Consider the following 14,574-nt stretch of genomic DNA (forward strand, 5'->3'; position numbering starts at 1 on the left):
TTTCGAAAATCCACAAGTTTAACATCAATTTATGAAGGTGGTAAAATTTTAAACTATATTGATGAGTTTATAAAATATAAAACTCTGATGAACCATGTTATTCCACAAACAATTTTTGAAATTTTCTTTTATAAATTTTATCAGGTTCATTCTATAACTATTGTAGTAAAAACCTGTCAATATCCTTTGAACTTAAGTATAATTAGAGCTGTAATTTTTGTTACAATTAACAAAACTTCAATGTCATGTTATTTTAAATTGCTGTGTTTTAAAAATTATTATTACTGCAAATTAGCACAACTTAGTTTTCCAATATAGAGATGATTATTGATATCGAGCCATTTATGCTTCACGACGAAAATCTCTGTTTAACACAATGTTTACAGAGCTTAGGTTTGTAGCAGAACATTCGAAAGAGTTCGGTAAAACTGATTTTTATAATGAATGTATTATTATTTTTTTTAATTTAACGGTTAGACAAAAAAAATCAGCAAGACTTGACAATTATTTGTACGGTTTATATCTATCATATGAAAAAACAAATTTTAAGGAATTACAATCAGAGTTTCGTTTCCTTAGAGTTTAATATTCTTTAAACAGTTTCTTAACTATATTTAAATAAATACTCAGTAACATAAATTTTAATGCATAGAAATTAATTAAAATGTTAATATTTATTGATAATAAGTTAATATTAAATAAAGAAATGTAATCATATTGTATAAAAATTTTTAAAATACATTTAAAACTAATCTAATTGTACCTACTTTAATATATAAGTAACACACATAGCGTTACAATTTTATTATGTTTTTAGTTAACTTCATTAAATAAGTTACTTTTAAAATAAATTACCTTATTGTTGTAAAATTTATTCTTAAAGTATGTTAATATATAATAATTTACATTGAAGTGAGATGAGTTTTAAAAAAAAAAATGTATATAATCAGAGTTTCATTTTATAAATTTAATATATTTAATTAGAGTTTATCACTTAAATAAATATTATTTCAAAGAAATTATGGTTTAGTATAAACATATAGTAATTCAAAGTTCAATGAGTTGGTTTGATCATACAGTATAAATTTGATTAAAAGAAAGACAGTTTTTCAATATTATTATTGCTACTGTACAATTTGAGTTAAATTCTTATACTTTATAATCTTTTACTTTCATTTCATTTTAGTAACTTTCTTTTTAAATTTTAAAAACATAAGTTTCATTTCAATTGAATTACAATATAAATTTTAAAAATTATATTTTTACAGATTTCACATTAACAATTTGATAAAATGGATAAAATAATTGAATATAATCGTGATATATTAAAAATAAGAAGACAAGACAATATTTGTATATCAAGAAACATTCTGTATGGTCAGTAAAATATAATTATGTATGCAATCTTTTCATTATTTTCTTGTTAAATATAAAATAATGCTAATTCTAATTTTTTATATAAAATCACAGAATGCGATGTTAATAGATTTTGAAGCATTTCAATTTATCGACAGTTGGCGATAAAAACATTACACAGTTGTATAGAAACTGTAACAGAAATTTATATAGATTCTGTTAAACAGTAACAAGTATATTTTATAGACAAAAAACTTTTTAAAAACTAGAACTACAATTATTTAGACATCGAACTTCTTTTAGTGTCTAAGATTGAATAATATTAAAAAAATTGTTATTACCACAAATATTTTAAAAAGCATTGTTCTCTTTACGATATTTAATAAATAAGTAACAAATATAATTTAAATAATTATTATATTGAACTATTTCCCTATTTTACTTCGCCTTATTGTTATAATATTATTTTATGTTGTCCTGTTTTTATTTACTTGCATATTAGAACAAATTGTAAAAATTATTATTTTAAATTAATTTTATAATAATTAGAAACAATATATTAAATTTTCTTTATTGTTAAAATAAAATAAATTTAATTCGAATTTATAAAAACATTTAATAATTAATACAGCCTTATTCTTAAAATAAAATTAACATTTGTGATCGAAAAATTAATTTTGTGATTAGTGCCACTCAAACCACTACTACTGACATCATATAAACAGCAGTGTTGGATAAATTACTGACGATTAGGACTTGGTATTTTAATTTCAGAAGATTTTGCGACGCTGAATTTCTCAAAGATTAATGACTCGATTTTACAGATATCGCTTGCTATGTTAACTAAAAATTTTTCAATATCTAAATCTTTAAGAAAGTAAAACCTTATTTATCAAAAAAATTAAAATAGTGAGTACTATATTGTTGTGTTGCATTTATTGATTACTGTAATTCTTATTGTGATATGTTGAATATAAGTTATGCAACTCGTGTAAATCCGACAGCTTTTTTATCACATGGAGTCTTTCATCGTATTTCAGGATAAAAAAGTTAATAACCCCAAATCCTCTGAATTAAATCCCACATCTCCAATCTGTCTTGTTATGTAACCGTTGTTGGGTTGTAAGCAACGTTCGTTTTTAAATCTAAACCTTTTGCAATCGATTATAACCCCCGGTCTATATAAAAATAATAATAATTAATTTCTTATATAAAATACTAATACTAAACACACACATACCAAAAAAACTTAGTATTCATTTTTTCTAACTTCCAATAATCAACTGTCGTCATTTTCTTCTATTAGAACTTGCTACTTCGAAACTACATCCCTGAAAGTCAAGCTTTATTCATACTAAACTCAGAGGAAAATACTGGTACAGGATTTTTCTTAATAAAAAACTTCTGCATTCAGCTAGACCTGGATTTTCCTCATTCCGCTTGATAGGACATGTTCAGGGTGCAGATTAAGTTATTCTATCATGTTTTAAAAATCGCGAGTTAAATTTCTTCATTAAATAATCAAAAATTAGGTATTATTGCTATTAAATACAGTAGACCTCCTATAACACTGTTGACAATTCCGTGTTATATGAATTGCATGTTATAAGAGTCATTTACATTCTACAAATACGTGAGCCGTTCACAGCCCGGCACACGTATTTGTAAAAGCTAAGTGACTCGTACAACATGGAATTCATATAACACGGAATTATCAACAGTGTTATAGGGTGGTCTATCGAACAATGGAAACATAATGATGTAATGTAATTAATTGTGAATGTTAATTGAAGACGAAAGTTACCTAATACACGTACTTAGGTGAAAAACAATTTATTTTGAATTTTGTTGTCAAATTGATTTTTAATATTTGTTTGAAAGTGCTGTGACATTATTACGATTTTAATGTTTTAAGTACAAGTATTCAGTTAAAGATGTAATTCTAATGGAAAATAATGATAAATTAACACTCGATATAAAGATTATGAAAACACAAATTCGTGTTAACTATTTTTTTTATTAATTAAATTAATTAATTACACAAATTTTATTTTTAACGAAATGTTTCGTGCTTTCAAATACAATTAACTTAAAAAATTACTGAAAATAATAGAATTTCTGCATAATCATAAAAAATGGTGTCAGGCACGTTTTCCTGGTGCATAAATAAAATTCCACTTTATCCCTTAGAGGAAAGTAAATGTATTTTGATGTTTATTTAAGATTTATAAATTCTAAGAAAATATTTTATTTTACTTTGTGGATAATAATCTGCAAACTACAATAACATATTTTACAATAAAAATCATTATTTTCCTGCATAATACTCTGTATTTTCCTTGGAAAGTTTATATATGTAGATTTGATTGTTCGCAATAGAAATATAATGTATACAAATGCAAAAACCAATTTTGTAGCCTTTATACAATAACGAGTATAAATAACGAGTAAATTCTTCATGATGTTCCACCCTACTCGAGACACGAGTCCCTCTACTTCTCACCCCTCGACTTTTAAGCGCCAAAATTTAATCAAATTTGTTTCATTAGTTCACAAACTTCCCTGCCAAATTTTGGAAATTTTGGAAAAAAGACCCAAAAATCATTAAACGTCTAAGAGGGTGAACAAAATACTGTCACACGTACACTAACATCTATTCATACAGGGGGGAAAACCGCATCTTTTGCATTTATCGATGTTTTAACTTTCCCTGAATCGAATAGTGTAAAAATTTTAGATTCCGTTTTTCAACCAATTGCGAAATTTTCTGTCTGTTAATGTAAAACAGCCAGAAAAGTAATAACCTGTTGCAACAGCGTATAGACAATTATGCTGTTTCAGTAGGTTTTTACTTTTTGAAAGTTTTCAAGTTTGCAACAACACAGTACACGATACAAATTTTATTATAATTTATAGAATACGAATATTTTATCTTCAGAGAAACAAAGATTTTGAAATTTATATAACTTTTTGTTATTTAATTGCGATGTGAAAATGACAAAATCGAATAAAAAACTGGAAATCTCTATAACTCTACATTGCAAAGACAATTTACTTACCTTAATTGGAAAAGATGTAATCGAAATTTCCGTAAAGGGAAACAAATAGAAGCAACACTTTCATTGTCGACAACGTCACACGGAATGACCAGGGAATTCGTATGTAGCGTGACTACGATTGTGATTTTAGGAATTATTTATTCAGTGGCGTCGCTACAGTTACAACCGCCCAGAGCGGTCTGTAAATCGCCGCCCTTCTTTTAATGCATAATCAACATCAAACTTATTTAGACATAATTTGAAAATTAAATTTAAAATAATATAATGATTTTATTTATTTTATTTATAAATTAAAATACAAAATTTTAAAAATCCGGTATAGAGTTGCTTAACATTCCCCGACAACATTTCAAATTTTGGTGTGCCATCTGTTGTGATATTTTAATCAAAAAAACATTTTACATTTTTAATTATTATAACATGACAGAAGGCTTAATTTTTATAGCAGAGACGGTTTTTATGAAAAATTGTCAATGCTAATAACCATTAAAATCGTCATAAAGTCCGATTCTAGTCGACATTCGACACACGACACCCCTTTATCTCCCTAATCCGTTGACCTTTAATTACCAACATTTAATAGCATCAATCCCCTAATGCACAAACATTTCTACAAAAATTCAGATATTTTTTGGCAAAAGCCTAGGAGTTATTAAGCTTCAAATAGGGTGAAAAAATCGTGCCCCACATAAAAGAACTAACATCCATACACAGAAAAAAGCCCCGGAGTTTTTTGCATTTCTTGATATTTCGAAAACATCTGAATTGAACCATGCAAAAATCTTTGGTGTTTTTTTCTATTTTCTATTTTCTATTTTCTATGCCTTGTTCGATATTTCAATAATATTCCACTCAGAATGTAATACACACAGTCACATAAATATACAGTGGGTGATCGGTTAACGAACATAATCCGTTCCAAGACTTTGTTCGCTATCCGAATTGTTCGTTAACCGATTATCGATTTGTCATAGGTTTCTATAGAAATTGATTAATTCGTTCTGGAGATTCCAAAAAAAAAAATAAAAAATATATTCTTTCTTACTACGTTTGTTCATATGTAATAATAAAAATACATATATACACGGTCTTGCATTTTTATTAGTCATGTTTTTTCCGTTTTGGAGGGTAAAAAATCTGTTCAATGTCGATTACTTTTTTGTCTTCATGTTTTTTAGAAGTAATTAATAGCATTGTAACTGTAGAGATCCCTAGGCCTATTAACCTCAACCTAGTTTGGATGCCATTTTAAGACCATCGTTCTGACATCCTCCCACTTATTCAAAAAAACTTTAATAGTAGATATCGGCATAAATCCGTTTTTTCAGAAGAAAACGTAAAAGAATTGTTTTTGTCAGATATATAAAAGGCTGGAATTACAAGGGAGAGTTTCAAAGTTCGGGGGAATACTATCCGATCAGTATAAATACTGGGTAGAACGTCGATGTCGACGTCTCCCGCACTCCAAAAAGTTTCGAATTGTTACTTGAAGACAAGGGAAAATCAATCGGTATTCGTTATTTTACGTCGCTCCTTCTGTTTGTTGAGTAAAGTGTTCGTTGTCGGATCATAATAACCTTTCGCGAAAGTGTTCCTTATCCGATTTGTTCGTTAACCGATCACCCACTGTATATCCACCGAAAGTTTATCCCATTTTGTGACATTTTGGATTTGAGAGAATCTGAAATCATGGAGATTTGCAGAAAAGTCGAAAGGTCAAATTTGATACGATTTCAATACTTTCCAATTTTACGTATACATGACATCCGGGAAAGTAAAAATACAGTAATTCCTCATATATTTTAGTATCTGTGTAGTTGATTGAAGTAACAACAATAAAAACACATGTAATAAATTAAAAATAATTTTGTTTGTTGTGCTCGATCAATTATAATTTTTCCTTGCACGCATTTGTTATAATTAAATTTATAGATTTGTACATCTAATTAAAATGGATGAAAATTGAAAGAAAAATCAATATCTAAACAATCGAAAATTGTAATTTCTCTTCTGCAGTATTTTTCTTGCATTTATAACACGTTTTAATTAAGCTTCAAACAGGATAAACAAAATCTTGTCCAATACACAATAACATCCATACATACAGTAATTATCCTATAACTGTTTTGTATTTCAAATTGTTTTAAGTCCAAAAAATGAATTCATTTTATGACCGATTGACATACTTTTTCCCTCATATATTACAGCTGGAAAAGTAAAATAGCATTCTTAAAGTCCATTAGGCAGTAAAGAACTCATGTGAGGAGAAAGAGCAAACATTAAAAGTACGGAATGTAGAAGTTATATGGCTATGCAACACAACACTCATTTCTATCTGCCTTCAGTAACGTTTTCTTTGAAAGCAATCCCTACTGATGTATTCTACAGCTGAAAGAAATCTGTTAAACTTTACGTGAGCAGCACCTTAATCGAGCAAAAATCAATGACCAATTACTTCCGTATTCTGGTTCTATTGACTTCCCACTGCTGAGCATTATTTCTATTACTCCTAAACCTGCCACACTTCAACTTCATTGAAACATTCAGCCGAGAATAGAATTTTTAAAATTTTCTTAACTTCTCTTAGTTTTTCGTTTCTTAAACACTCTGTAGCGTAATAAATTCAAACACTTGCCATTCTGTCATTTTATTTAGTTCTGTTAAATTATTTAGTTCTCTTAGTTTGTCTCTAACTAAAATAAATTTGACTTTTTATAGTATATACACAAGTTTCAGTAAGAACTTGATAAATATATTTTTGGATAGTTTTTGGAGTGCCACTCGATAACGTTATACGAGTGAAGATTAAAGTTAGCTTACCTATGGTTGACTCGATAAAAATTTCAGTAACAGGTGCAGTTTTGAGGCCAGGAATTATATTCTTTGTGAGGCAGTCAATTACAACCACAAGTATAGTGAAGACAAGTATAGAGAACAAGTACAACCACAAGTATAGTGAAGACATAAAATAAGTACAATTAGAATTATTCACTTATTTTCCACAGCAGCGACTGTAGATTTAATGAAATAAACCCATAAAAATGTAACAAAGGGAAACTTCGTTTTCAAGATTTCTGTTTTAAAGTTTAAACTTATAGCAAACCACCACTCAATAAACAATAAATTTCAATAGTTAGTCACATTTTATATTTATTTCCATTTAATATTTAATTAATCAATACATATTAAACGTTTTATACATTAAATTAATAAGGTAAAACATTTAAAGAATTTCGTAAAATTTTTCGATTTAGATCATTCGTTTAAGTTAAACTATTTAAACAAAAATATAATATATATTAAAAGAACATTCACACATAAAATAAAAAATTGTATCTTCCATTCTTCCATAAAAGTTTTCATAAAAAAAATCAACAATAATATGAAATAAATCAGAAATTTAGTAACTGGAAATATACATTTTGACATATACTTCAATCTGAATATTTAATTTTTTATATTGTAATTATTCTGTATCTGATTTCACTTTGAAAAATTATTTTTATGAAATATTGACGATATATATGAATGAGTAACAGGAATAAAAAATAACGCGTGAAATGCAGTTTCTATAGCAATTAATAATACAATTTTCACAAATATCATGTAGGCGTACATATCTCTGTATAAAAACAGAATTCCGAAAATGGTGGACAGAGAACCTTGGCATATTGGATAACCAATATGATAGAGAACGTCCTTCAACTTTTCATTCGGGCTTTCGTACGACGAAGACACGAAGGCGTAAGACATGTGCGCCGGATAATTGACACAGAAGCCAACACATAATATCAGACTCATCATAGACAAAATGTCCATGTTTACGCCCCATAGAGACATATATCCTAAGGTTTCTACTATGGTAGAAACTACCGAAATCGCAACGAGGATGGCAGACACTACGCTTGGTATAAACAGAAGAAAAAGTATCATTATCAAAACAGAAGTGATCCAAAATACATCTTTGATTGTACGTCCGATGATAATTCCTTGCTCGTCCATAGCAGACATTGGCGTATGAACCAAAACAGGATATTCAGATTCTTCGGCTGTTTTCAATAAATTATTTAACAACTCCATGCCCGCTTCTCGATTTAACATGTCGTTTACTGCTACGTGAAATCGACTACACAAAATATCGGATTGGTTTTCATTAAAAACAATATCATTGGTGAATTGTTTGGCTGCTTCAAATCTGAGAAAAACATTGCGAAGTCCATCAATGAAATCTTGTTTTATGGACATATTATAACCTTGTAATGAATACTTTGCTATCGGTTGGTTTTGGAATTCTCTGTAGTACTTTAACCAAGAAGTGGAAAATCGTGATTCCGCAATGTATGGAAGACTTTCAAATTTTTTCTGTAGCCTTTCTATGGATTTCTGTACATTTAAATCCGAATAATCTAACGTTGTATTGATAATTATTTGACAACCGTATGGATAACGGCCAAAGTATTTGTAAATCATTTTTGTACCGTTTGTCACTGGCGATCCTTCTGGAAATAACTTTATAAAGTCAAGTCCTTGATTAATAGTTAAAGCTCCCCAAACTCCGATGGATAGATTCACAAGAAAAATTATAATAACGGTTATCTTCATTAGGGTATGAGAAAGAAGATTCCCTAATTTATCTCTGAAGAATGTCATCATAGGTTCATCAGCTGATTTTTGATCTTCTTCTGAATCATCTTCGATGTTTTCTGTAAATATGCGTAATGCAGAAGTTAATGATTATTTCTTATTCTTGATGTTTAGTAGAAAATGATTTATTATTAATTTAATTTAATTAATGCGTCGAAATGTGTTAATTAATATACTTATAATTTTTCGTACCAATAAGCATTAAGAATTTATTTAACTACATTAAAATTAAAAAAAACACTATGAATGTTTCTAGATTACTCAGCAACTAAATACGCAAGCCAATAAGATTGTCAGTTATATCGAAAACACTGTATTCTGTGAAAATTCGCAGTGAGGAGTAGAAAAATTCTCTTCACCTATTTGCGAAATCGGAACAAGTTAGGCCCGTTGACGTTGTTGTTGGATGGTGAAAAAGTTCTAAGTTAATTTTGTCTTCAAAATCGTAAGATTTTTTGACGTCAGTTCTAGACACCAGTTAGGATTGTTAAAATTAGCGTCCTAACTCGCGATTATATATATTTACAGATATTTATAATCGCGTTATTTATAATACGTTCGAGTGGGAAGAGTCTATCTACAATACAGTAGGAGAGCGGTAAATAGTCGATAGAGACATCAGAATGATTCTAATTTGAAGCCAGGTTAACGAATAACAAAAGTTTAATGAATAAAATTTAATGGAGGTTAAATACAAAAAGATTAACGTATATTTCTGTCGATAAACTAACTAACTACATTTCTAATAGACCAAGAGAGAAAGAGAGAGAGCAATTATTGGCGGTTGTGCACATAAGATACAACTTCTAGAAGAGAGACAGGGGGACTGGGAGAAGGCAGAAATGTTTGCCATTTTTATCCCTAAATTTCCTTCAAACGGATGTTAACTTGTTTCACATATGACGGGATTTTAGGGGTGACTCAAACTAGCTGATCTTACCGTGGGAAGTAGACAAACTAAAAGAAAGTTTTTTTTTCTTTTTTTTATCAATTTCGAAATAAACGTAAAGTTGTATGGTTCGTTTTTCTAACTAAATAATACTTAATATTAATTAAATAATTAAAACAAAATCTAAATAAATCATCCCAATCTAAGAAAAGACTTGTTTTATATCTACAGTTTCTCACGATACCATCGGCTCGTTACTTAGCTGCTAACATTAAGATTCAATTGAAGTGAAGGTGTTCATGTGCAAGTAGAGGGAACAAAAATCTATTTACATCATTGAAATTACGAAAATATTTATCCGAGTTTAATTCCTCAAAAGTATTTTGGAGTTTAAATTAAACTAAATTTTTTTAACTTCAAGAATAATTTTGGTTCATATCACGGTTGTAATTACATTTGATTATGCTTTTAATTTCATTTCCTTACCGTTGAATATTTGAACAGAGATATTCTTATAGTCATATTTCTAAATTTTATGTTGTCTTAAAATTTAATAACGACTTTTGGGTCAAGGTGGCAGCCTACTGCTCCCAGATTTCCGAATGCGGTATAGGCTGCCACTATGACCTTTGGCCGTCCAGCGATAATGTATTATCTATTTAAAAATAATAATTAAGTGTACAATATATATATATATATGCATTATGTACACTTAAAATACACTACTTACAGCACATACAAGAAAAACATATTATTTCAATAAACACTCAGTGTAAGTATAGAAACATATTAAAGGAAATATGTGATGTACGGAACAGTATAAATAACACTTTTTCTTATTTAGGCATTAAATCTTCTCGTTTTGATGCAGTTTTATGTTTATAATGAAAAGGATCAGGCACAGAATAAAGGATGCTTTCTGATAAAAACTATATATATATATTTTAAAAACTTTACCGTCATGTGGCAACAAATGTTATGTCTATAGACATAACATTTATTTATTGTTCTGTTTTCTTATGATAAATGTTTTAACTATTTAACATTCTATTGTAAAATACATTATCACTATATAACGATTACTACTTTACTTGCCAACTCAAATAAAAAAAAATTAATTTATGATTTTAACGACTATATAAATGGATTTGTTTTACGTAGCAGTAAATAATTATACCGAAATTGCGACTTGATAATTTACGATGATTTTCTTCTTTATATCCTGATAATGCTATAAATCCTCCAAAAAAGGTTATCTGGTATAAAAACGTAAACACTATGCAAGTTGCCGAATAATAACAGAAAATTCTTATCAGAGGGAAAGAGGCCATCATGCCGATGCAGTAGGAAAAGAAATTGGTCAAAGTTGTTAATGTTATGGAAACTCCCGCTTCACCAAATGTCTTCTCCATGCGCCTGTAAACTTTATGCTTCGGATCAGAGATCCTCCAACACGCTATCAAGACGAAAGCATCATCTATTTCAGTAACTGTACATAAAATAAAGATACAAATTATAAAATCAAAATACAAAAAGCTTAACATTGTACGTAAACAACTCACCTAGGACTAAAAATGGAATGCTAATGTTCCATATTGTATTCTTGATACCGAGAACCGACATTAATCCGAAAGATGTGACAACTGCCAGACCTGCCGATACCACACTTGCTAAACCTAGAAATGGCTTGCTCTTTGACCAACTATTACTCATACAAGTAACCATACAAAATATAGTAACGAAGACAAACACTGCTCCTATCATTGGTTCTAAATTTTTATTTAACAACAAGATTCCGTCTTCCATTGACCATAAAAAGTCAATCGAACATCTGACATGTTTGAAATTATATTTCAGTAAAGTTTTGTAAACTTTCGTTTTCCATTTTTTTATCTGTAATTGCTTTTCTTGGTCACTTTCGTCAACAAAGTATACAAGTTTCATAGCTTCTACTGTTTTTATTACATCGTTCTCCTTTGTGGTTACACCTCCAAAGTTAAGAGAATACATTCGATAAGAGAATGTCAGAGTATCTATATCCACTGGATATTTTAATACCTTTTTTTTCGATATGATGTCGTCTACTTCAGGTAGTATTTCAATGATGGGATTTTCGAAGCATTTTTGATGTATACGTCCACAAATGTCTTTGTATTTTATTTCTCTACCTTCAACTATAACTGTAATATTTTTAATTAATTGATCTACAGATTTTATTTCTAAAAACACGTTTTTCTCCAGCATATTTTCGCCATCTTTTCTCGTAAACATTGCAAACGCAAATTTTGGTATTGTTGTAAATCGTAATGGATCAAGAAATGTAGAAGTGTTGAAAGGGAAAGTCTGCTCAATGAATTTTTTAGTATTGAAAACTTTTCCTCTGTCAGCTACAGTCAGATCGACAATATCACTCAAAGTTTTTAAATTAACAACAAAAACTGAGAATGATGCGGTAATTAAAATAGGAAAAGTAATAAAGTAATAAGGATGAAGTCCGATTAATCTTCCTAATTTTCTGAATATGGCCGAAATTACTTTTTTTGCACAGCCAATACCCATCTTTAATTGAGATGTTTGATTTCGTAACGTTCGCCTTATCTATGACAAATGAAAAAGAAATTAAGTTTAAATTTATTTAGTAAAAATTTATTTATTAATGAAATTAAATTAAGTGTAAATCGTTTAGTATTTCACACAATTAGGACAGATATTTGCTTCGGCTCGTATATTTTAATATACAAGTAAAAAGTGAAGAATTTCGACTGTACCTTCTGTGAGTATTTTACTGTATCACTTATTACGAAACATACCAGGCGAAATCATTTACCTAAATTACATTTGTAAATACTTTGACATCCATAAATTATTCTGTTTTGTAAATACATACCGAACGCTATTGTAGAATTTATTAAAACTTAAGTATAATGTTTGCATACGTTTAATTGTTCGATTAAGCAATGCCTTTTTTTCAAATAAACGACTTTCAAATTCCCATTAGTATTTTACAAGAATTGCTTCTACCCATAATTTACTGTTCGCATCTTTTTATCATACATGAAAGAGTATCCCAAATGAAAACTTCTATTATTATGAATTCAAATAATTTTAAAATCATTACGATAAATATACGTTTTCACGTATAATAATAAATGTAACCTATTAGAAACATAAAATTGTTTCAAAAATATCCGCAATAGAACTATGCAAACCGAATTCTCGAGTCGTTATACAGCGTGATTATAATTAGAATTTCTTTATTCAGAACAGTCCGTAGCTGTAAGCAAAAAGTAAATTGAAACCAAAATTTGTATACGGCCTGTGCAAAGAATGCAAAACCTTTTTGCAAAAGCAAAATTTAGTTAAAAATCCTCTCCTAGAGAGCATTTGACAGGAAACATCTCGAGACAAAACACGAAAAATAACGAATACCAAACTTGAAATGACATTTTAATTTGTGAAAGATATATTTATAAAAATTTAATGACGTCAATCACATTGCAAGCAGAAAAAAAGCCGTCCACATTTTTTATTCTCAGTCACTCTCTCAGTGTGAATAACTGCAGTCAAATTACATTTTATGAAAATCAGCCAGGAAAAATTTAACTTTACAAAAAATGAAATAAAAATATTTTAGTAGACAATACAACTTTTCTTTGGTTAACTTAAATTTATTCTGGCTAATTTTCATAAAATGCATTCTTCGCCGTATTTATATGGTAGAATATTTAAAATTTTATGAGATTACACACCACTTAGATGTTCAAAACAGGATCTCGAGACTAAGTCGTTGGAATTTGGCGCTATAAGAATATCAATTTGATGTTTTTAACAAACCTGGAAAGCATAAACTAACGCTGATGATTTAAGTCTCATACAAATTACTTCAGTTAACAAAGTCCATCTAATATAAATTATAGTTTAAATTAGAGAAGAATAAACACAAAGATCCTTTCTGCAATACAATTAGACGTCGCTTAGCAGGAATCACGTATGAGTATTGCCAGTTCAAATGAATACTTAAATGCAGATCAGATTCTTTATCAGAGAAAATGAATTCCCGAAAAAGAAAAATTGTAACAGATTAGTGATACTCGTTTCAAAACGATCAAATGACATTTCATGCTCAAAATATGTAAGAACGAAGAAGATGGGGAAAAATTTACAAATGCAATTTTATTGCCCCAGTATAAAGAAAAATGTAACGCATTATTGTCAGAGTTGTCAAGAATGAGCGATGCATCGATGTTAATTACGCTGATATCAAGTATCCTTATAGAAATTTCTTAACATATCGAGAGTATTTGAACAAATGACTATGGGCATTCAAAATTTATTACCTACAACGCTTAATAACGGAAATTGAGATTTGCTAGTATTTATAGATCGTTATTCCAGGTGGATAGAAGTAATGCCTATACCAGATATTACTACCAAGACCCTAAAGCAGTGATTCACAAACTTTTTCGATCCACCGCCCCCTTTGTTCCATAAATTTATACCCAACGCCCCCTAACCCATTTTCTCTTGTGTGAGAAAAGGATTGGAAATATTCTTAGGAAAACTTTTCTATGAATCTCACACTTTGTGCCCTTACTGTACACTGTTCTCATCATCTGGAAACCATTA

General features: G+C 28.9%; 1 protein-coding gene across 1 annotated transcript; it reads right to left on the reverse strand.

Annotated features, from left to right (window-relative positions):
- Positions 1-7,898: 7,898 nt before the first annotated feature.
- LOC111631612 (patched domain-containing protein 3-like) lies at positions 7,899-11,754 on the reverse strand. The gene is made up of 3 exons (XM_023375896.1): positions 11,511-11,754; positions 11,126-11,437; positions 7,899-9,118 (listed from the first exon to the last, which is right to left on the reverse strand). The coding sequence occupies exons 1-3, from the start codon at positions 11,752-11,754 to the stop codon at positions 7,899-7,901; spliced, it is 1,776 nt and encodes a 591-aa protein (XP_023231664.1).
- Positions 11,755-14,574: the final 2,820 nt, after the last annotated feature.

The sequence above is a fragment of the Centruroides sculpturatus genome, unplaced genomic scaffold, assembly GCF_000671375.1.
Source record: "Centruroides sculpturatus isolate CEXI.00-Female unplaced genomic scaffold, Cexi_2.0 scaffold650, whole genome shotgun sequence".
Taxonomy (NCBI): domain Eukaryota; kingdom Metazoa; phylum Arthropoda; class Arachnida; order Scorpiones; family Buthidae; genus Centruroides; species Centruroides sculpturatus.